Source organism: Lampetra fluviatilis, chromosome 49 (genome assembly GCF_964198595.1).
Source record: "Lampetra fluviatilis chromosome 49, kcLamFluv1.1, whole genome shotgun sequence".
NCBI lineage: Eukaryota > Metazoa > Chordata > Hyperoartia > Petromyzontiformes > Petromyzontidae > Lampetra > Lampetra fluviatilis.
In genome coordinates, this window is record NC_136323.1 from 3,466,930 (window position 1) to 3,487,584 (window position 20,655).

Sequence of the window (20,655 nt, forward strand, 5' to 3'; positions counted from 1 at the left end):
ATAGACTCATCACACAGAGACCCATAGACTCATCACACAGAGACCCATAGACTTATCACACAGAGACCCATAGACTCATCACACACAGACCCATAGACTCATCATATAGAGACCCATACACTCACCACACATAGACCCATAGACTCATCATACAGAGACCCATAGACTCATCACACAGAGACCCATAGACTCATCACACAGAGACCCATAGACTCATCACACAGAGACCCATAGACTCATCACACAGAGACCCATAGACTCATCATACAGAGACCCACAGACTCACCACACAGAGACCCATACACTCACCACACAGAGACCCATAGACTCATCATACAGAGACCCATAGACTCATCACATAGAGACCCATAGACTCATCACACAGACGGGAATTTATATACTTTTGCAATTTGTACGTAAATACTTTATCTAGTTTACGCACTATATTTATTTTTTGTGAGTTTCTTACCTCTCCTATACTTTCCACTCCAATCTTGTGTTCGTATTGTTTGTTGTTGTAACTTTATGACCCCAACCCTATTGGACATCTGTATGAATAGATAATAATCCGATGTCTCCTTCCCTCTCGTTCTCACCTACGCAGACTCCCCCCAGTCTCCTCCGTCTCTCTCACGCACTCGGTCAAACCCGAACTCGCCAATCCCTCCCCCCACTATCCCCCCCTCCTCTCCCCACTACCCAACCCCCCACCCCTCTCTCCCCCCCCACTCTCCCCACTCTCCCCCCCGCCTCTCCCCACTCTCCCCACTACCCCCCTCTCTCTCTCCCCACTCACTTCTCTCACTCTCCCCCACCTTTCCTCACTCTCATCTCACTCCCTGCATCCATCACCGACCTCCCCCTCACACTCCCCCAAAGCCCCGCCCCCCCACCCACTCTCCCCTCACTCACCGCCAAAGCCCCGCCCCCCCCCCCCACTCTCCCTTTCCTGTCCCATCTCCTCCCGCTTCACTCTCTCCCCTCGCTCCGACCACGCCCCTCCCCCACCCGACCCCCTCCCCACCTGACCCCCCTTCTGACCCCCCTTCTGACCCCCCCCCTGACCCCCCCCCCGCCCCCCCTCTCTACAAGGCTTCTCGTTGTCCCTGCTTCGCTATCAGGGATCGAACCGCCCTGGCCTCTCAATCAACACCGCGACCCCTTCAGACCCCTTGCACAGCTGGGGAGACAAAGGCGGCCGGGCATGGGTGCTAGCCACGCCAAAGGCAATGATCCCCCGTATAGCCTCAACAGACTATTGGGGCAAGTGCTGTTAGCGAGTAGCACCTGTGAAGGCCGGCACGGCACACGAGGGGGGTGGGTGGCCAGCACCACGCCCGGCCGCCTTTGTCTCCCCAGTAGCTGATTTGTACACACCACGCATGTGCTCGTTCAAGGCTGAGTCGACCTAGAGGAGGCCCAGAACCGCTTGCCGTTAATCGCCACTGATGTTGGCCGTGAGCGCGAATGAGACCTCTGGGAGAGTTCACGAGGCACACAGGTGGGAGTTGGGTGCCTGCCAGCCCCATACCTGACCCTGGTTGACCTCTGGGTTGACCCCTGGAACCTGTGGTTGACCTCTCCCCCCACCTCCCTCCCCCCACCTCCGACAGATGGAGGCGAGTGGCAGGCGCTTGGTGAGTGCCGTGGTGAGTGTGGTGGTGAGTGTGGTGGTGAGTGTGGTGGTGAGTGTGGTGGTGAGTGTGGTGGTGAGTGTGGTGGTGAGTGTGGTGGTGAGTGTGATGGTGAGTGTGGTGGTGAGTGTGATGGTGAGTGTGGTGAGTGAGGGTGGTGGTGAGTGTGGCGAGTGAGGGTGGTGAGTGTGGTGGTGAGTGTGGTGGTGAGTGCAGTGGTGAGTGAGGGTGGGTGAGTGTGGTGGTGAGTGTGGTGGTGAGTGTGGTGGTGAGTGTGGTGGTGAGTGTGATGGTGCAGTGTGGTGAGGGTGGTGGTGAGTGTGGCGAGTGAGGGTGGTGAGTGTGGTGGTGAGTGTGGTGGTGAGTGCGGTGGTGAGTGAGGGTGGTGAGTGTGGTGGTGAGTGTGGTGGTGAGTGTAGTGGTGAGTGTGATGGTGTGAGTGTGGTGAGTGAGGGTGGTGGTGAGTGTGGCGAGTGAGGGTGGTGAGTGTGGTGGTGAGTGTGGTGGTGAGTGCGGTGGTGAGTGAGGGTGGTGAGTGTGGTGGTGAGTGTGGTGGTGAGTGTAGTGGTGAGTGTGATGGTGAGTGTGGTGAGTGAGGGTGGTGGTGAGTGTGGCGAGTGAGGGTGGTGAGTGTGGTGGTGAGTGTGGTGGTGAGTGTGGTGGTGAGTGCGGTGGTGAGTGAGGGTGGTGAGTGCGGTGGTGAGTGAGGGTGGTGAGTGTGGTGGTGAGTGTGGTGGTGAGTGTGGTGGTGAGTGCGGTGGTGAGTGAGGGTGGTGAGTGTGGCGAGTGAGGGTGGTGAGCGAGTGTGTGCGTGGCGTGCGCTTGCTGTGGTGAGTTTCGTGAGTGTGTGGTGTGTGAGTGTTTGTGGTGAGTGTGGTGAGCGCGGTGGTGAGTGCGGTGGTGAGCGGGGTGGTGGTGAGTGTGGCGGTGAGTGCGGTGGTGAGTGCGGTGGTGAGTGAGGGTGGTGAGTGTGGTGGTGAGTGAGGTGGTGGTGATTGTGGCGGTGAGCGCGGTGGTGAGTGAGGGTGGTGAGTGTGGTGGTGAGTGAGGTGGTGGTGATTGTGGCGGTGAGCGCGGTGGTGAGCGTGGTGGTGGTGAGCGTGGTGGTGGTGAGCGCGGTGGTGAGCGCGCGTGGTGAGCGCGGTGGTGAGCGCGGTGGTGAGCGTGGTGGTGGTGGTGGTGAGCGCAACACAGCAGCTGTATGGGATGGAGGAGAGGTGTGCAGGTAGGATCTGACCCCGACCCCAAGAAACGCAAATACAGATGGAGGGGGGCGGGGCGCCGAGGAGTAGGGGCGGGGCGGCGGGGGGTAGGGGCGGGGCGGGTGCTCCTATAAATACCCGCCGGGTCCCACACACCCCCCACCCCCTCGCCTTGTTCTCGTGAGTTTGTGCAGCTCGAGACAAGTTTACGGCGTCGTGGGAGCCGCCTCCCCCTCCCCTCCCCCTCCCTCCCCCTCCCCTTGATCCCCTCCCTCCCCCTCCCTCCCCCTCTCTCCCTCCCCCTCCCTCCCTCCCCCTCCCCTTGATCCCTCCCTCTCCCTCCCTCCCCCTCTCTCCCTCCCCCTTTCTCCCTCCCCTTGATCCCCACCCTCCCCCTCTCTCCCTCCCCCTCTCTCCCTCCCTCCCTCCCCCTCCCCTTGATCCCTCCCTCTCCCTCCCTCCCCCTCCCCTTGATCCCTCCCTCTCCCTCCCTCCCCCTCTCTCCCTCCCTTGATCCCCTCCCTCCCCCTCTCTCCCTCCCCCTCTCTCCCTCCCCCTCCCTCCCTCCCCCTCCCCTTGATCCCTCCCTCTCCCTCCCTCCCCCTCTCTCCCTCCCCCTCTCTCCCTCCCCTTGATCCCCTCCCTCCCCCTCTCTCCCTCCCCCTCCCTCCCTCCCCCTCCCCTTGATCCCTCCCTCTCCCTCCCTCCCCCCTCTCTCCCTCCCCCTCCCTCCCTCCCCCTCCCCTTGATCCTCCCCCTCCCTCCCCCTCTCTCCCTCCCCCTCCCTCCCTCCCCCTCCCCTTGATCCCTCCCCTCTCCCTCCCTCCCCCTCTCTCCCTCCCTTGATCCCCTCCCTCACTCCACCCTCCGCCCGGAATGCAGTGACATAGAAATCCACCTTCTCCCTCCTTCCCCCCCCGCCCCCCCAACTTCACTCTCTCTCAACTCCCCCGACTCCCCCATGCTCACTGCTCCCCCCGTCCGTTCCTCTCACGACTGCCAGTACTGCCGATGCTGCTGCTGCTGATGATGACGCTGATGATGTAGCAGTCCCCACTGAGACGCACATCTTTCAGCATAATTCGCAGCATCAATCATCTGCAGCAGCAGCAGCAGCAGCAACAGGAGGAGTACCATCATCATCAGCAGCAGCAGAAGTGTCATCATCAGCAGCAGCATCCTCATCAGCATCAGCAGTAGAAGTGTCATCATCGGCATATGCAGCAGCAGAAGTATCATCATCAGCAGCAGAAGTATCATCAGCAGCATCAGCAGAATTATCGGCAGCAGCAGAAGTATCATCATCAGCAGCAGAAGTCTCAGCAGCAGCAGCAGAAGTATAATTATCAGCAGCAGAAGCATCATCATCATCAGCATCATCATCAGCAGAAGTATCATCCGCATCAACAGCATCAGCAGAAGTCTCAGCAGCAGTCTCAGCAGCAGCATCAGCAGCATCAACAGAAGTATAATCATCAGCAGCATTAGCAGAAGTATCATCAGCAGCAGCAGCAGCATCATCAGCAGACGTGTAGACGCGAGGCTGTGACGCGTTCGCAAGAGGTGGAGAGGGGGCGGGGCGGGGGGTGTCGCTGAGTCGGCAGATTGCACCGTGACGCGGCAAATGGGGAATTAGTCCTCACCCCTTCTGGTGGTGAGTGGGGGGGGGGGCTGTTAGCCCCCTCTCTGGGGGGCGCGTGTCTCCTAATCCCGACCCTAGGGGGGACGAGTCACGGGCACGCACAAAGCTCCCCCGTGTAGCCTGCACCGACATTCGGGGCAAGTGCTGCCGCGAGCGGGCAGCAGCATCTCGTGAAGGACCGACTCGTGCTCGCAACGCTGCACTTCGTTCGCACCGTACACAGCCAGTCGCGCCAATCGGAGGTGCGGCCAAAAGGACGGCGACATACACAGGCGACGTCGCCACGGCGTTTGTGCCAGGCTAGGTGCACCTTGAGGCCGTCACGTGGAGTGTTGAAGGCTCGCTACTGGAGGGTTCGCGGGGGATAGACCCAGGGATGCCATGGATTGATTGACTGACTGAACTGAGATGACTGGCAGATTGGACCACGTGTTGCCAGCGTGGAGAAGGGAGGGCAATAACCGTGTGCCGAGAAGACCCGCACGCTTCGTCGTTAGATCGTTACGCAGCCGACGAAAAGATAATGCCGCTCGACTGATTCGGAGTTGAGACGTCTGCTGCCAAACCGGAGCCGGTCATGAACGCGCGCTGCCCCAGATGCGAAAGACGTCTCCACTCTCTCCGCAACTGCCCCATCACTCACTCGGGAGTCGAGGAGGAGGTGGTGGGGGATGTGTGTGGAGTGTTTGATGACATAAAACACCGAGGCAGGCGCTTATTAGTTCTGTGTGGGGCTGATGGTGGAGACTCCGCCTCTTAGCGTAGCACGCTCGGCGTTCAGCAGCAGCAGCAGCGTCTCCAACTCGTTCACAGAGGCAGAGCCAATCACCAGGTCCGCGTTGTACATCACCCACGTGGTTCACCAATCGGGAGCCATCCCTCGACCACAGCCGTGTCCCCCTGCCACCTGCCCCCCCACCACCATCCACGCACCTCGAGATACCTGAACACTCTCGTCACGCCACCACCCCCATGACCCCCCACGACGCACCTCGAAATCCCAGAGCACTCTCCACCTCGCCCACTACCCCCTAATCCCCCCATGCCCCCCCCCCACTCACGCCACGCACCTTGAGATCCCTGAAGTATCTTCTTGGTTCTTTCGGTAAAGTCGCGTAGAAGGGGGGAAAAAAACATAATAAAATACAATTCTCACGACGTTTCAGACGCTGCTGTCTTTCCGACAGCCCTGTTCTTCACCTGAGGACGGCTACTTGCGTTGTGGCCGAAACGTCGTGAGAATTGTATTTTATTATGTTTCCCCCACCCCCCCCTCCTTCTACGTGACTTTACCGAAAGAACCAAGAAGATGAATCCCTGCAGTCACGAAAGCTTTACATCGAAAAAAAAAATCCCTGAAGTAGACGCTGCCTCTCGCCCCCCCCCCATCTCCTTCCCTGCCTCCCCCATGCCCCCCATGCCCCGCCATCTCCCTCCATGCCCCCCATGCCCCCCCCCCTCACGCCACGCACCTTGAGATCCCTGAAGTAGACGCTGCCTCTCGCCCACTCCACGATGGCGAACAGCGTCTGGTCGGCCATGCGGCACATCATGGCGAAGGGTGACACGGGGGGCAGTGGAGGAGGAGGCGGCGGCGGCGGCGGTGGGGGGCCGGCGTGGTGAGGCGGGGCTGGGGTGGGGGGGCTGCGGGGGGTGGAAGGCAGAGCGAGGATTCCCCGCTCGGTTCGCACCCTGAGCGCGCAGGACCCCTGAATGGGGGTTTCAGGGCCCCCCTCCTGCTGCTGCTGCTGCAGCTGCTGCTGCTGCAGGCACTGCATGAAGGGGTCGTGCTGGAGGCAGGAGATGATGCGCGCCTGCATCTGCGCCTCGTCGGGCTCGCAAGACAGCAGCTCCTCGATCAAGGGGGGCACCGCCCCCCCGCCCTGCGGAGGGGGGGGCGGCACCCCCCCCAGAGCTAGCGTGGTGGGGGGGGGCAAGGGGGAGCGGCGAGGAGGGGGGCCCCGTGGGTGGCTGCGGCTGCTGCTGCTGCTGCTGGCTATGACTGGTGCTGATCTGGTGGTGGTGGTGAGGGTGGTGGTGGCCGTTGCCGTGGTGATGCTGCTGATGATGATGCTGCTGATGGTGATGCTGTGGATGGTGATGTCCGTGGTTGCTCAGCTGGTGGTGATGGTGGTCGGGGTGCTGGTGGTGTTGGTGGTGGTTCTGCTGGTGGTGGTGGTGATGGTGCAAGGCGTGGTGGTGGTGGTGATGGTGGTGGTGGTGGTGATGGGCGTACAGATCCGAGTAGGACCCGGGATTGAACCCGGCCAGGGACTCCGGGGAACTCGCGGGGTATTCTGGGAGCTCGCATTTGATGGCTCGAGCCCCCGCGTAGGGGTACGCGTAAGGGGGATGCGACCCCTGCAGGGACCCCGGGTAAGGTCCGCACACGGCAGGGGGTCCAAGGGCCAACCCCTTGCCCTGAAGGCCCGGGAAGGCCAGCTCCGTCTGCAGGGCCATGGGTGTGATGGCCGAGGGAAGGGCCTCGTACTTGAGGCCATTGGCCCGGATCAGGGCCTTCTTCTGCTGCTTGAGGGCCCGGTCGCGTTTGTACATGGGCCCGAACTTGTTCCTGCCGCCTCGCATGCGGTCCGCGCGAACGGCTGGGGAGGAGCGGGAGAGGGGATGGGAGAGAGGGGATGGGAGAGGGGATGGGAGGATGGAGAGGGGATGGGAGGATGGAGAGGGGATGGGAGAGGGGATGGGAGAGGGGATGGGAGAGAGGGGATGGGAGGATGGAGAGGGGATGGGAGAGGGGATGGGAAAGGGGATGGGAGGATGGAGAGGGGATGGGAGAGGGGATGGGAGAGGGGATGGGAGAGAGGGGATGGGAGGATGGAGAGGGGATGGGAGAGGGGACGGGAGAGGGGATGGGAGAGGGGATGGGAGAGAGATGGGAGGATGGAGAGGGGATGGGAGGATGGAGGAGGGATGGGAGGATGGAGAGGGGATGGGAGAGGGGATGGGAGAGGGGATGGGAAAGGGGATGGGAGAGGGGATGGGAGAGAGGAGATGGGAGGATGGAGAGGGGATGGGAGGATGGAGAGGGGATGGGAGAGGGGATGGGAGAGAGGGGATGGGAGGATGGAGAGGGGATGGGAGGATGGAGAGGGGATGGGAGAGGGGATGGGAGAGGGGATGGGAGAGGGGATGGGAGAGAGGGGATGGGAGGATGGAGGAGGGATGGGAGGATGGAGAGGGGATGGGAGGATGGAGAGGGGATGGGAGAGGGGATGGGAGAAGGGATGGGAGAGGGGATGGGAGAGGGGATGGGAGAGGGGATGGGAGAGGGGATGGGAGGATGGAGGGGGGATGGGAGGATGGAGAGGGGATGGGAGAGGGGATGGGAGAGGGGATGGGAGAGGGGATGGGAGAGGGGATGGGAGAGGGGATGGGAGGATGGAGGGGGGATGGGAGGATGGAGAGGGGATGGGAGAGGGGATGGGAGAGGGGATGGGAGGATGGAGAGGGGATGGGAGAGGGGATGGGAGAGGGGATGGGAGAGGGGATGGGAGAGGGGATGGGAGGATGGAGGGGGGATGGGAGGATGGAGAGGGGATGGGAGAGGGGATGGGAGAGGGGATGGGAGAGGGGATGGGAGAGGGGATGGGAGAGGGGATGGGAGGATGGAGGGGGGATGGGAGGATGGAGAGGGGATGGGAGAGGGGATGGGAGAGGGGATGGGAGAGGGGATGGGAGAGGGGATGGGAGAGGGGATGGGAGGATGGAGGGGGGATGGGAGGATGGAGAGGGGATGGGAGAGGGGATGGGAGGATGGAGGGGGGATGGGAGAGGGGATGGGAGAGGGGATGGGAGAGGGGATGGGAGAGGGGATGGGAGAGGGGATGGGAGGATGGAGGGGGGATGGGAGGATGGAGAGGGGATGGGAGAGGGGATGGGAGGATGGAGAGGGGATGGGAGAGGGGATGGGAGGATGGATGTGGAAGGGAAAAGGAAAGGAGATGGAGAGACGATATGGGACGAGGAATCATTGTGTGATTTTACATCAACTTTAAGACAATAATTATCATCATCATACTCAGATTTTTCAGAGAGGCTTGTGGTTATCAGTAACAGTAGCAGCATCAGGAGAATCATCATCACCATCATCATCAGCAGCAGTAGCAGCAGTAATAGCAGCATTGGTGACCGGGCTGAGATTATAAGTCATCTACACCTGTCTCTTTGTGAGTCTATAGGTACACAAATACAAAGATTCCCCGTGTAGCCTTAACAAACTGTCGGGGCAAGTGCTGTTAGCGAGTAGCGCCTATCAAGGCCGGCACGGCACACGAGGGGGGGTGCGTGGCCAATATCACGCCGGCCGCCGCTGTCTCCCCAGTGGCGATGTTTACACACCGCACCAGGCACTCATTTGAGGCTGAGGCGACCTAGGGGAGGCACAAGACATGTTTAGATATTTTTGTCACTGATGATGGCCGTGAGCGGGATTCGAACTCGGGTCGCCGGGTTTGCAGCGCTGAGCGCTAACCACTACTCCACCGCTCCCCACACACCCCTCGACGCACACACAAAATCACCCTCCTAGAAGAAAAAAAAACAACGGTGCTGGGCCTCCCCTAGGTCGACTCAGCCTCAAATAAGTACCTGGTGCGATGTGTAAACATCGCCACTAGGGGAGACAAAGGCGGACAGGGGTTGGTGTTGGCCACCCACCCCTGCCTTCATAGGTGCCGGCCTTCATAGGTGCTCCTCGGCTAACAGCACTTGCCCCAAAAAGTCAGTGATGACTATCCGGGAGATCTTTGTCTTGTTATAAAAAAAACACAGAGACACACGCGCGCGCGCGTGCACACACAATCACCCTCCTATAAAAAAAAATATAGACACACACACACGCGCGCACACGAGCACGCATGCACACGGGAGAGAGCGAGAGAGGAGCGAGAGAGGAGCGACAGAGAGAGAGAAACAAAGGCTGAAAGGGCCGTTACGAACAATCGCCGCTCTGATGAAATCACAGAGAGAAGCCGAGACGCGCGGCGCCCCAGCCGCTCCACTCGCGACTCAATTGACGCAGCCACCATTGACTCCCTTAATTGTGTTTGTGGGCCCACAAAGACAGCCCCCCCCTCCATCCCCCCCCCCCTTCTATCCCCCCGCCCCCCTGCGCCTCGCTCTTCTCGATCAGCACACGCCTGGCCCACCCCTTTTCCTCCCACGCAGCCATCTCCTCCTCTGTTTCCTTCTCTACAATCCACGTCTGCTGCTGCTGCTGCTACTGCTGCACTTGTTTTTCCTATGGCGGGAGGGTGAGGAAGTGGGGGGGTGAGTCGCTTCCTAGCCCCCCCCCACCACCACGTCCCCCCTCCCCCCTCCCCCAGCTCGCCCCCCACGCACCCCTCCACCGACCCCCCCCCCCCCCCCAACAGAATCACAAAAATGAGACACGGGGAGACACGAGTCTGTTGTGTAGGAGGGGTCAAGGAAAAGATGTAGAGGGGGCATTGGGGGGGGGGGGCTCTTGATTAAAGGGGGGTGAGATAGAGGGGGTCGGCGTGTGTTTGTTTTGTGGAGATACGAAGGCGGCCGCGTCACACCACCGAGCTGCACTTGCCCCAAAACACATCCTCTGTGTAAACTACACGGGTATCTTTGTCTCTGTGTGGGGAGCGGTGGTGTAGCGGTTAGCGCGCTGCGCTACGAACCCTGCGACCCGAGTTCGATTCCCGCTCACGGCCAACACCAGTGACGATTATCTGAACTGGTCCCGGGCCTCCCCTAGGTCGGCTCAGCCTCAAATGAGTACCCAGTGCGGTGCGTAAACATCACCACTAGGGAGACAAAGGCGGTCGGGCGTGGTGCTGGCCACCCACCCCCTCGTGTACCGTTCCGGCCTTCATAGGTGCTTGCTAACAGCACTTACCCCTACAGTCTGTTAAGGCTATATGGGGGATCTTTATCTTTGTCTCTGTGTGTGGGGGGAGCGGTGGTGTAGCGGTTAGCGCGCTGCTCTACGAACCAAGGTCGATTCCCGCTCACGGCCAACACCAGTAGCCTCGCCTAGGTCGACTCAGCCTCAAATTGAGTACCTGATGCGGTGTGTGACAACATCGCCACTGGGGGAGACAAAGGCGGTCGGGCGTGATGGTGGCCACCCATAGGTGCTCGCTAACAGCACTTGCCCCAACAGTCTGTTAAGGCTTTACGGGGGATCTTTGTCTTTGTGTGTCTCTGCATATGTGTGCACGAGTGGATGTCGCAGTGGTGAGCGCGCTAGAGACCTGAGTTTGATTCCCGGTCACGGGCAACATCGGAAGCAGGAAGGGTTTGTTGTGTTAGGCGGGACTAAAACCTCCCCGTGTCCCACACCGCGTCTCCCCGTGTCCCTCCCCGCGTCTCCCCGTGTCCCTCCCCACGTCTCCCCGTGTCCCTCCCCACGTTTCCCCGTGTCTCCCCGTGTCTTCTCGGTGTCTCCCCGCGTCTCCCCGTGTCCCTCCCCACGTCTCCCCGTGTCCCTGCCCACGTTTCCCCGTGTCTCCCCGTGTCTTCTCGGTGTCTCCCCGCGTCTCCCCGTGTCCCTCCCCACGTCTCCCCGTGTCCCTGCCCACGTCTCCCCGTGTCTCCCCGTGTCTTCTCGGTGTCTCCCCGCGTCTCCTCGTGTCCCTCCCCGCGTCTCCCTGTGTCCCTCCCGGTGTCTCCCCGTGTCCCTCCCGGTGTCTCCCCGTGTCCCTCTCTACGTCTCCCCGCGTCTCACCGTGTCCCTCCCCACGTCTCCCCACGTCTCCCCGTGTGCCCCGCGCGCGTGGTACCCTCAAGCTTCATGCCCACGCTGAGACACTTCTGGAAGCGGCAGTGCGGGCAGCGTTTGCGCTGCGTCTTGTCGATGGGGCAGCTCTGGCTCTCGATGCACGCGTAGCGCTTGTTGTTCTGCACCGTGCGCTTGAAGAAGCCCTGGGGGCACGGAGGGCGGGGGGATAAGAAGGAGAGACAAGTGGGGGGGGGGGGGGGTGGAGACACGGTGTAGATGAGACACGGCGGGGACAAGAGGGAGACACGGGCTTGGAGGGGGGGGGGACACGGGAGGGAGACAAGAGGGAAAGACCGGGATGAGTCTCCCGCGTGAGTCTCCCACGTGAGTCTCCCACCTTGCAGCTTTCGCAGGTGAGCAGTCCGTAGTGGTAGCCGGAGACTTTGTCGCCGCACACGGGACAGAGCTCGTCCCCCTCCTCCTCCAGGGACAGCGAGTGCAGCATCGCGGCGCCTGCAAGGACACAAAGACAAAGGTCCCCGAGTAGCCTTCACCTACTGTCGGGGCAAGTGCTGTTAGCGAGTAGCAGCACCGATGAAGGCCGGCACCGTGGCACACTAGGGGGGCGATGTTTTATAAACCGAACCAAGTACCCATTTGAGGCTGAGTCGACCTAGGGGAGGACCACGACCTCGGGTCGCCGGGGAGTTCGCAGCGCAGTGCGCTAACCGCTCCACCACCGCTCCCCTCATGCACAGAGTTGCAAGGGACACGCTGCACAAAGACACACATATACACGCGTTCATATGTGTGCATGTTAACCGAGTAATTCGCCTCCCTGCAAAGTCAATAGAAACCTCGCTTAAACCCCCTTTGTACAGGTTGATCGTGTGTGTGTGTACATGGGCCTCCCCTAGGTCGACTCAGCCTCAAATGAGTACCTGGTGCGGTGTGTAAACATCGCCACTGGGGAGACAAAGGCGGTCGGGCGTGGTGCTGGGCACCCACCCCCCTAGTGTGCCTCATAGGATATTGTTTGTCTTTGTATAGATGCACTGCTTTGTGTACACATCTGTATGCAATGTACGCGTGTATATGAGCAACCTGTGTGTGCACATGCGTAGAGTGTGTGTGCACGTGTGTGTGTGTAGGATGGAGCGGTGGCGCAGCGCTTAGCGCACTCGAGCTACGACCCGGCGGACCCGCTCACGATTCCCATTGACGGTGATGGCGAATATTTGAACCAGGTCCTTCGCCTCCCCTAGGTCGGCTCAGCCTCAAATGAGTCCCAGCCTCAAACGAGTCCCAGTGTAGCCTTAACAGACTGTTGGGGCCTTTGTCTCCCCAGTGGCGATGTGTAAGCATCGCCACTGGGGAGACAAAGGCGGCCGGGCGTGGTGTTGGCCAATCACCAACTCATCTGCCTTAATAGGTGCTGCTCGCTAACAGCACTTGCCTCAACAGTCTGGTGAGGCTATACGGGGGTGCTTTGTCTTTGTATCCATACTGTCAACTGACACTCAAATGAATCCCAGTTTGCCGTGCCGGCCTTCATAGGTGCTCGCTAACAGCACTTGCCCCAACAGTCCGTTAAGGCTGTACGGGGGACCTTTATCTTTGGCGCACTCCGTGGGGAGCGGTGGCGCAGTGGTTACGAACACCGCCACCCGAGTTCGATTCCAGGCCACGGCCAACATCGGTGACGGAAGCGGGTCGTGCACCTCCCTCTAGGTCGACTCAGCCTCAAACGACGACCTCATGCGGCGCGTAGTTGACGCGCAACGCACAAAGGTAGAGCTCACCCGGGTAGCCTACACGGGCGGTTTAGGGCAAGTGCTGTTGAGAGCCACTGCGCCTACGAACCCGACGTACCTGAGTTATCGTCCCACCCACGGGCCAACATCTCTCCCCCCTAGGTCGGCTCAGCCTTAAATGAGATGAGCACACGCGGCGCAATGTGTAACCGTGTGTGCAAAGGCGTCAGTGCTGGGGAGAGACAAAGGCGGTCGGGCGCAGATGCCCACCCCCCCCCCTCGCCACTTCGCGTGACATACTGATAGGTGCTCGCAAACCGCACTTGTCCCAACAGTCGACGAAGGCTACAACCCGGGTGGAGGATCTTTGTATGTATGTTGTAAAAAAAAAACTACGTATATTACAGGATTTAGAGTGTGTGTGTGTATATATGTATGTGTGTGTGTGTATATATATGTGTGTGTGTGTATATATGTGTGTGTGTGTTTGCACACACATACTTGCACCCGCGAACATTACAACTGTGTACATTTCACGAAATAATATTGCGTATAAATGATACGAACCCGTTGGTATTAGCACATCGTATCGCGTGCGTGTGCATAGTGTGTTACAATATTTATTTGAATGCGTATGTATTTCAAGCGTGTGTGTTGTTATATATGTGTATAGATATACAGACACTTGCTCCAGCAGTCTATTGAGGCTCTACGGGGTAGCTTTGTCTTTGCATATACAGTACAGTACTTTATAAATGTGTCGGTGTGTGGGGAGCACCACAAACACGGCGACCCGAGTTCGATTCCCGCTCACGACCGGTTCAGACGATGATCTCAACCGGTCCTGGGCCTCCCGTAGGTCGACTCAGCCTCAAATAAGTGCCTGGTGCGGTGTGTAAAAAACATCGCCACTGGGGAGACAAAGGCGGCCGGGCGCGATGTTGCCCACCCACCCCCTCCCGTGTGCCTTCATAGGCGCTTACTCGCTAACAGCACTTGCCCCAACAGTCTGTTAAAGGCTATACGGGGATCTTTATCTGTGTGTGTATCAGGGTTGCTAAAATCTGGGTGGAGGGATAGGGGGGTTGCGTAACCGTTAACCGTATGAAAACCGTTAACCGGTTTAAAAAAAACGGTTATCGGTTTTCCGCATAAACAAAGATCCCCCGTATAGCTTTAACAGACTGTTGGGGCAAGTGCTGTTAGCGAGCAGCTCCTATGAAGGCCGGAATGGCACACGAGGGGGTGGAATGGCCAGCACCATGCCCGGCCGCCTTTGTCTCCCCAGTGGCGATGTTTACGCACCGCACCAGGTATTCATTTGAGGCTGAGTAGACCTAGGGGAAGCCCATTACCGGTTCAGATAATCGTCACTGGTGTTGGTGGTGGCCCTGAGCGGGAATCGAACTCGGGTCGCCGGGTTCGTAGCGCAGCGCGCTAACCCCTGTGACGAACACACACATCCATATATATACATACCAACACATTCATATATGCTTATATGTATATGCCCCATGTGTATCTGTACTGTATTTACATGTATGTGTACTGTCTTAACACGTGTGTGTGTGTGCTGTCTATACGTTGCGCCGTGCCGGCTCTTAATAGGTGCTCGCTAACTGCACTTGCCCCAACATTCTGTTCGGGCTCTACGGGCTATCGTTCGCTTATGGCTTTAGCGAGTGAGCGAGCGAGCGAGCGAGTGAGCGAGCGAGCGAGTGAGTGAGCAAGCGAGTGAGCGAGCGAGTGAGTGAGCGAGCGAGTGAGTGAGCGAGCGAGTGAGCGAGCAAGCGAGTGAGTAAGCGAGTGAGTAAGCGAGTGAGTAAGCGGGGAGGTGAGTTAGTGGGTGAGCAAGTAAGCGAGTAGGTGAGCGAGTGAGTAAGCGAGTAGGTGAGCGAATGACTGAGGGAGTGAAGTGAGTGAACGTGTGAGCGGGTGAGTAAACGAGTGAGTGAGTAAATGTGTGAGTGAGCATGTGAGCGAGTGAGTGAGCGAGTGGGTGAGCGAGTCAGTGTGTGAGCGAGTAGGCGAACGAGTAGGTGAGCGAGTGAGTGTGTGAGCGAGCGAGCGAGTGAGCGAGTAGGTGAGCGAGTGAGTGTGTTAGCGAGCGAGCGAGTAAGCGAGTCAGCGAGTAGGTGAACAAGTGGGTGAGCGAGTGAGTGTGTGAATAATCGAGTGAGACAGTGAGTAGGTGAACGAGTGAGTGAGCGAGTGAGTGAGCGAGTGTGTGAGTGAGCGAGTGAATGAGGCAGCGAGTAGGTGAATGAGTGGGTGAGTGAGCGAGTGATTCAGCGAGTAGGTGAACGAGTAAGTGAGCGAGTAAGTGAGCGAGTGTGTGAGTGAGCGAGTGAGTCAGCGAGTAGGTGAACGAGTGAGTGAGCGAGTGAGTGAGCGAGTGAATGAGTCAGGGAGTAGGATGAACGAGTGAGCGAGTGGGTGAGCGAGTGAGCAGCCAGATTGACGACGTTTCGCTGGCGACTGCACGAGGCATCTTCAGGAGCACGGGATGCCCGCAATCAGAACGATGAGCGCGACCGCGTGAGAATCGCTCACCACAACTCACCGGGTGAGCGTGGAGCTGAACCACTCACGATCGGCGCGCCTCGCTCACAAGCCCATCGCCTCACCACCGTCACTCATTTCATTTGGCCGCGGTCGGGTGGTGAAGGGTCTCGCCCACACGGACGCTAATCGGCGTGGCTGTTGTCGCGTGCAACGTGTTCGTGGACGCGTAAACAACTCAACACGGCCCGTGTCAACAACAACAACAACACGTGTGTGTGTGTTTACTGAGTGGGGGGGGGAGCGGTGGGGTAGCGGTTAGCTAGGAACCTGGCCACACGGGTTCAATTCCCGCTCACGGTCAACACGAGTGATGATTATCTGAACCGGTCCTGGGCCTCCCCTAGGTTGATTCAACCTGAAATGAGTACCTGGTGCGGTGTGGAAATATCGCCACTGGCGAGACAAAGGCGGCCGGGCGTGGTGTATTTGGGTGTGAGTGTTTTGGTGATTGAGTGTTTGTGCGAGTGGTAGTGTAGTGGTTAGCGCGCTGCGCTACGAACCTGGCGACCCGGGTTCGATTCCCGCTCACGGCCAACACCAGTAGCCTCCACTAGGTCGACTCAGCCTCAAATGAGTACCCGGTGCGGTGTACAAACATCGCCACTGGGGAAACAAAGGCGGTCGGGCGTGGTGCTGGCCACCCACCCCCTCGTGTACCGTTCGGGCCTTCATAGGTGCTCGCTAACAGCACTTTCCCCGGAAGTCTGTCAAGGCTACACGGGGGATCTTTGTCTTTGGGGCCTTTCAAAGAAAACGTTTAGAACAGACGACAGTTCGGTGCCACGTGATGTGCAGAAGGGTCATTGCCTGAAACGTTGCCTATTATATACTTATTTTCCCCTCTTTAAATCGAACACGCGTGTGGGCTTTCGTGATCGATATAATGATTTACAACACATTGGTTCTGTATTTATTTACGTGGTGGGGGGGGGGCTGGGGCAGGTCACGTTACTAAACACTTGTGTGTCGTAAATCCTCATCCACCCGACACAACCAACGTCTAGAATTGTCACGCGATGAACACACGTGGACAATTTTGTTGAGTTTCTTTTTTTTATTGGCGGCGACGTCACCACGGCGCTTGTGCCAGGCTAGGTGCACCCTCATGCGGGTCGCATGGAAGTGTCGAAGGCTAGCCGCTGGCAGGAGGAGGTCACGGGACAGACTCAGCTGGTGCCATGGGTTGACTGACCGATATGACTGGCAGATGCACCGCCTGTGCTCTCCACTGTGCCAACTCGCTGCGTTTTATGCGCCCGGCGCTCCGCTCGTTGTTGTGAGCGTCGCTCCTCCGCCCTCCGCTGTTGCTGGAGGAGGGACGACTGCCTCCAACTGCCCAGTAGCCTCACGGTGCACCTAGCCTGGCACTGCCCAGCAGCAGCGTCCTTCACGAGCCTCCTCCTCCTCCTCCTCCACAGAGGCCCGATCTTGACACCGCCGGTACCGCTCATCGGCACGTCCACTCAGCTCCACATCCTTCTCCTCCTGCACCGCATCAGCTCCATCTCTTCTCGAGCCCGTGCCACGACCACACCAACACTGGTTCAAGCCTCTGCTGATGAGACACTGATTGTCGAAACCGGCGTTTGCCTGCATGGAGCCAATACTGCTGATGAGCTGCAACTCATAGAAATCCGTGTGGCTGATGTTACGTGTAACACAACTAAATATATAGATGTGTGCTTATGCGAGTTTATATTCTTGGTTCTTTCGGTAAAGTCACGTAGAAGGGAAATAATAAAATAATAAAAATATACACCAATTAAATTCTTATTTTATTATTTCCCTTCTACGTGACTTTACCGAAAGAACCAAGAATATGAATCCCTGCAGTCACGAAAGCTTTAAATCGAAATTTATGCTAGTTTAGTTTGTTATTTATATATTCCATAACGATGATAATTAATTACTATAAAGTTAAACCATACTATATATATATACACACTAAGGCTAGTTATACACTAATACATACGCAAAAATTCTATGTTTATACAGTATTCATCCAAGTGTGAAAATATATCGCGAGGTCGACTCAGCCTTAAATAAGTACCTGATGCGGTGTGCAGTAAAACATCAGCTCTGGGGAGACAAAGGCGGTCGGGCGTGGTGATGGCCACCCACCCCTTCGTGTGCCGTGCCGGCCTTCATAAGTGCTCGCTAACAGCACTTGCCCCAACAGTCTGTTAAAGCTTTCCGAGGAATTTTTGTTTGTGTCTGTGTGTATGTTCGTGTGAGTGTATATACATAGACGTGTGGATGTATACATATGTGTGTGTGGGGAGCGGTGGCGCAGCGGTTAGCGCACTATCGGAACCGGCCTTTGCTCCACCCATCGGTTGCGTCCGTGTAAACATCGCCGTTTGAGAGACAAAGACGGCCGGGGTGCGCGTGATGCCGACCTTCGTTCGTGCTGCCCGTTAACGGCACTTGCCCCACCAGTCCCTTTAAGGCTACACGGGGGAGCTTTGTGTGTCTCTGTGGTTGAGAATATTACACGCGGAGGCCGCTATCAAATGGCATTTGAGTCACACTCTTTCAAATCATACTTAGCAACAAAAAAATCAGTATAATTAATACCAACTATAAGTAAAGATATGATCGCATTATGTCTGCTCAGAAGGTTGCGAGTTAAAGTTGTGACTCGGCCCATCATTCCTTCCTCCCTCGGGGGGCGATAAAAACGAGTACAAATGTAGCACCACTTTGTGGATAGACTCGTCCCCTGCCATGGGAACGTGGAATTGCCAGCACCGGCTCGATGCTAAGATCAGCAGCAGGGGAATAATGACGGCTGAGAATTTAGACCCGGAGAGGGTTAAAAAAATAAAAAAAAATCATCAAAGTTAAAACATTTATCGTGTTGAACTTCAGTTGCCTGAAGAAGCCCGAGGCACGTGCAGCGAAACGTCGGACGTCGGGCCGAGCGACACAAGCCGAGGACACACACCGTAGGGAGAGAGAGAGACACGGTTGTAAGTTTACAAAATTAAATTTTAACTTGTTCACAACTCCTAGCCCGACCCGCAGCGTTTCAGAAAACTAAAATTCAACTTTTCTTGATATTAGGAACGGTTCTTGTTAACCGCTTACAGAGTTCTGGTTAACCGGTTACCTCAGTTGTATGTTCATAGGGACGGAGTGGTGGCGCAGTAATTAGCGCACTGCCACGGTGAGATAGCCACACACAACACACGCACACGTGCACAATGAGACCGCACTTGCCCCAACAACCTGAAAAGGCTATCCGAGGGATTGATCTTTGTCGTTGTCTTTACGTGTGTCTGTCTGTGTGTGTCTATCTGTGTGTGTCTCTGTGCGTGTGTCTATCTGTGTGTGTCTCTGTATGTGTGTCTGTCTGTATGTATGTGTGTGTATCTGTGGGTGTGTCTGTATGTATGTGTGTCTGTGCGTGTGTGTGTCTGTGCGTGTGTGTCTGTGTGTGTGTCTGTGTGTGTCTGTGTGCACGTGTGTGTGTGTGTCTGTGTGTGTTTGTGTGTGCGGTCGTGTAGCGGTTCGCGCGCTGCGCAATGAACCTGACGACCCGGGTTCAATTCCCGCTCACGGTCAACACCAGGAACGATTCTCTGAACCGGTTCTGGGCCGCCCCAAGGTTGACTCAGCCTCAAATGAATACCTGGTGCGATGTGTAAACATCGCCACTGGGGAGACAAAGGCGGTCGGGCATGGCGCTGGGCACCCACCTTCTCGTGTGCCGTGCCGGCCTTCATAGGTGCTCGCTAACAGCACTTACCCCAACAGTTTGGTAAGGCTATACGGGGGATCTTTACCTCTATATTTGTGCATCTGCCAGGCATCTCAGTCAGGCAACCCACGTGGCACCTGGGTCTGCCCCGTGATCTCCTCCACACGTGACGGTCTCAAGGTGTACCTAGCCTGGCACAAGCGCCGTGGTGACGTCACCGCCACTCTGTGGCCAACGTATGCCAGGGGGAGCGGTGGCGCTGCGGTTAGCGCTGCACTGCGTTTCGAACCCAGCAAAAAAAAAACCCAACCCAGTTCGATTCCCGCTCACGGCCAACATCGGTGATAGCAAGCACCTGAACCTACCCTCCCGTACCTCCCTTAAGGTCAACTCAGCCTTAAATGAGTGGAGTGAGGGGGGGGGGGTACAAGCCACACCACCCCCTCAACGGTTCAGTGCTGTTACGGCCTTCATAGGTGCTGCTCGCTAACAGCACTTGCCCCCGACATTTTGTGTCGGCTATACGGGGGATCTTTGTCTTTGTGTAATATCCTGTGGTGTGTGAGAGTGTAAAGTATTATGATTTGACGAGTATAATAATAATACTGCTTTCGATTGAAAGCTTTCGTGACAGCAGGGATTCATCTTCTTGGTTCTTTCGGAAAAGTTACGTAGATGGGAAATAATAAAATAATAAAAATAAAACTAATTAAAATAATTCTCACGACGTTTCGGACACAACGCAAGCAGCCGTCCTCAGGTGAAGAACAGGTCTGTCGGAAAGACAGTCTGGGTCAAATCAAGTCAGACGCTGTCTTTCCGACAGACCTGTTCTTCACCTGAGGACGGCTGCTTGCGTTGTGGCCGAAACGTCGTGAGCATTATTTTATTATGTTTTATTTTTATTATTTTATTATTTCCCTTCTACGTGACCTTACCGAAAGAACCAAGAAGAATAATACTGCTATTACGATGAGCGAGAGTGTAAGATGATGTTGAAGTCTGTCCATCATTGACCACCAGTGGCTGAGACTGCTCTCTATCGGCTCGAGCGTCACACTCCACATGGGGGGGTGGGGGCGAATTACTCGGTCCACCGATGATTCCCGCTCACAACAGCGAACTGATTAGCTGAACCGGCCCTGGGCCTCCCCTAGGTCGACTCAGCCTCACGTGAGGACCCGGTGAGGTCCTCACGTGCGTAAAAAAACATCGCCAGCGGGGAGACAAAGGCGGCCGGGCGTGGTGCTGGCCACCCACCCACCCCCTCGTGTGCCGTGACGGCCTTCGCAGGTGCTACTCGCTAACAGCACTTGCCCCAACAGTCTGTTAAGGCTACACGGGGGATCTTTGTTTTGTGTAGGGTGTGGTGTGGTGTAGGGTGTGGTGTGTAGGGAGTTGGTGTGTGTGTTGTGTAGTGTGTGGTGTGTGTGTTGTAGGGTG

The 20,655-nt window shown here is 57.4% G+C and overlaps 1 protein-coding gene across 1 annotated transcript in view; it reads right to left on the minus strand.

The window, feature by feature from the left end:
* The window catches only part of LOC144948350 (nuclear receptor subfamily 5 group A member 2-like), a 113,639-nt gene that overhangs the window by 86,000 nt on the left and 6,984 nt on the right, over positions 1-20,655 (minus strand). The window contains exons 2-6 of the mRNA XM_078877777.1: positions 11,588-11,703; positions 11,252-11,393; positions 6,711-7,081; positions 6,235-6,361; positions 5,951-6,045 (exon numbers count right to left, since the gene is read on the minus strand). Of these exons, the coding sequence (XP_078733903.1) occupies positions 5,951-6,045; positions 6,235-6,361; positions 6,711-7,081; positions 11,252-11,393; positions 11,588-11,703 (851 nt within the window). The remainder of the gene's footprint in view (positions 1-5,950; positions 6,046-6,234; positions 6,362-6,710; positions 7,082-11,251; positions 11,394-11,587; positions 11,704-20,655) is intronic.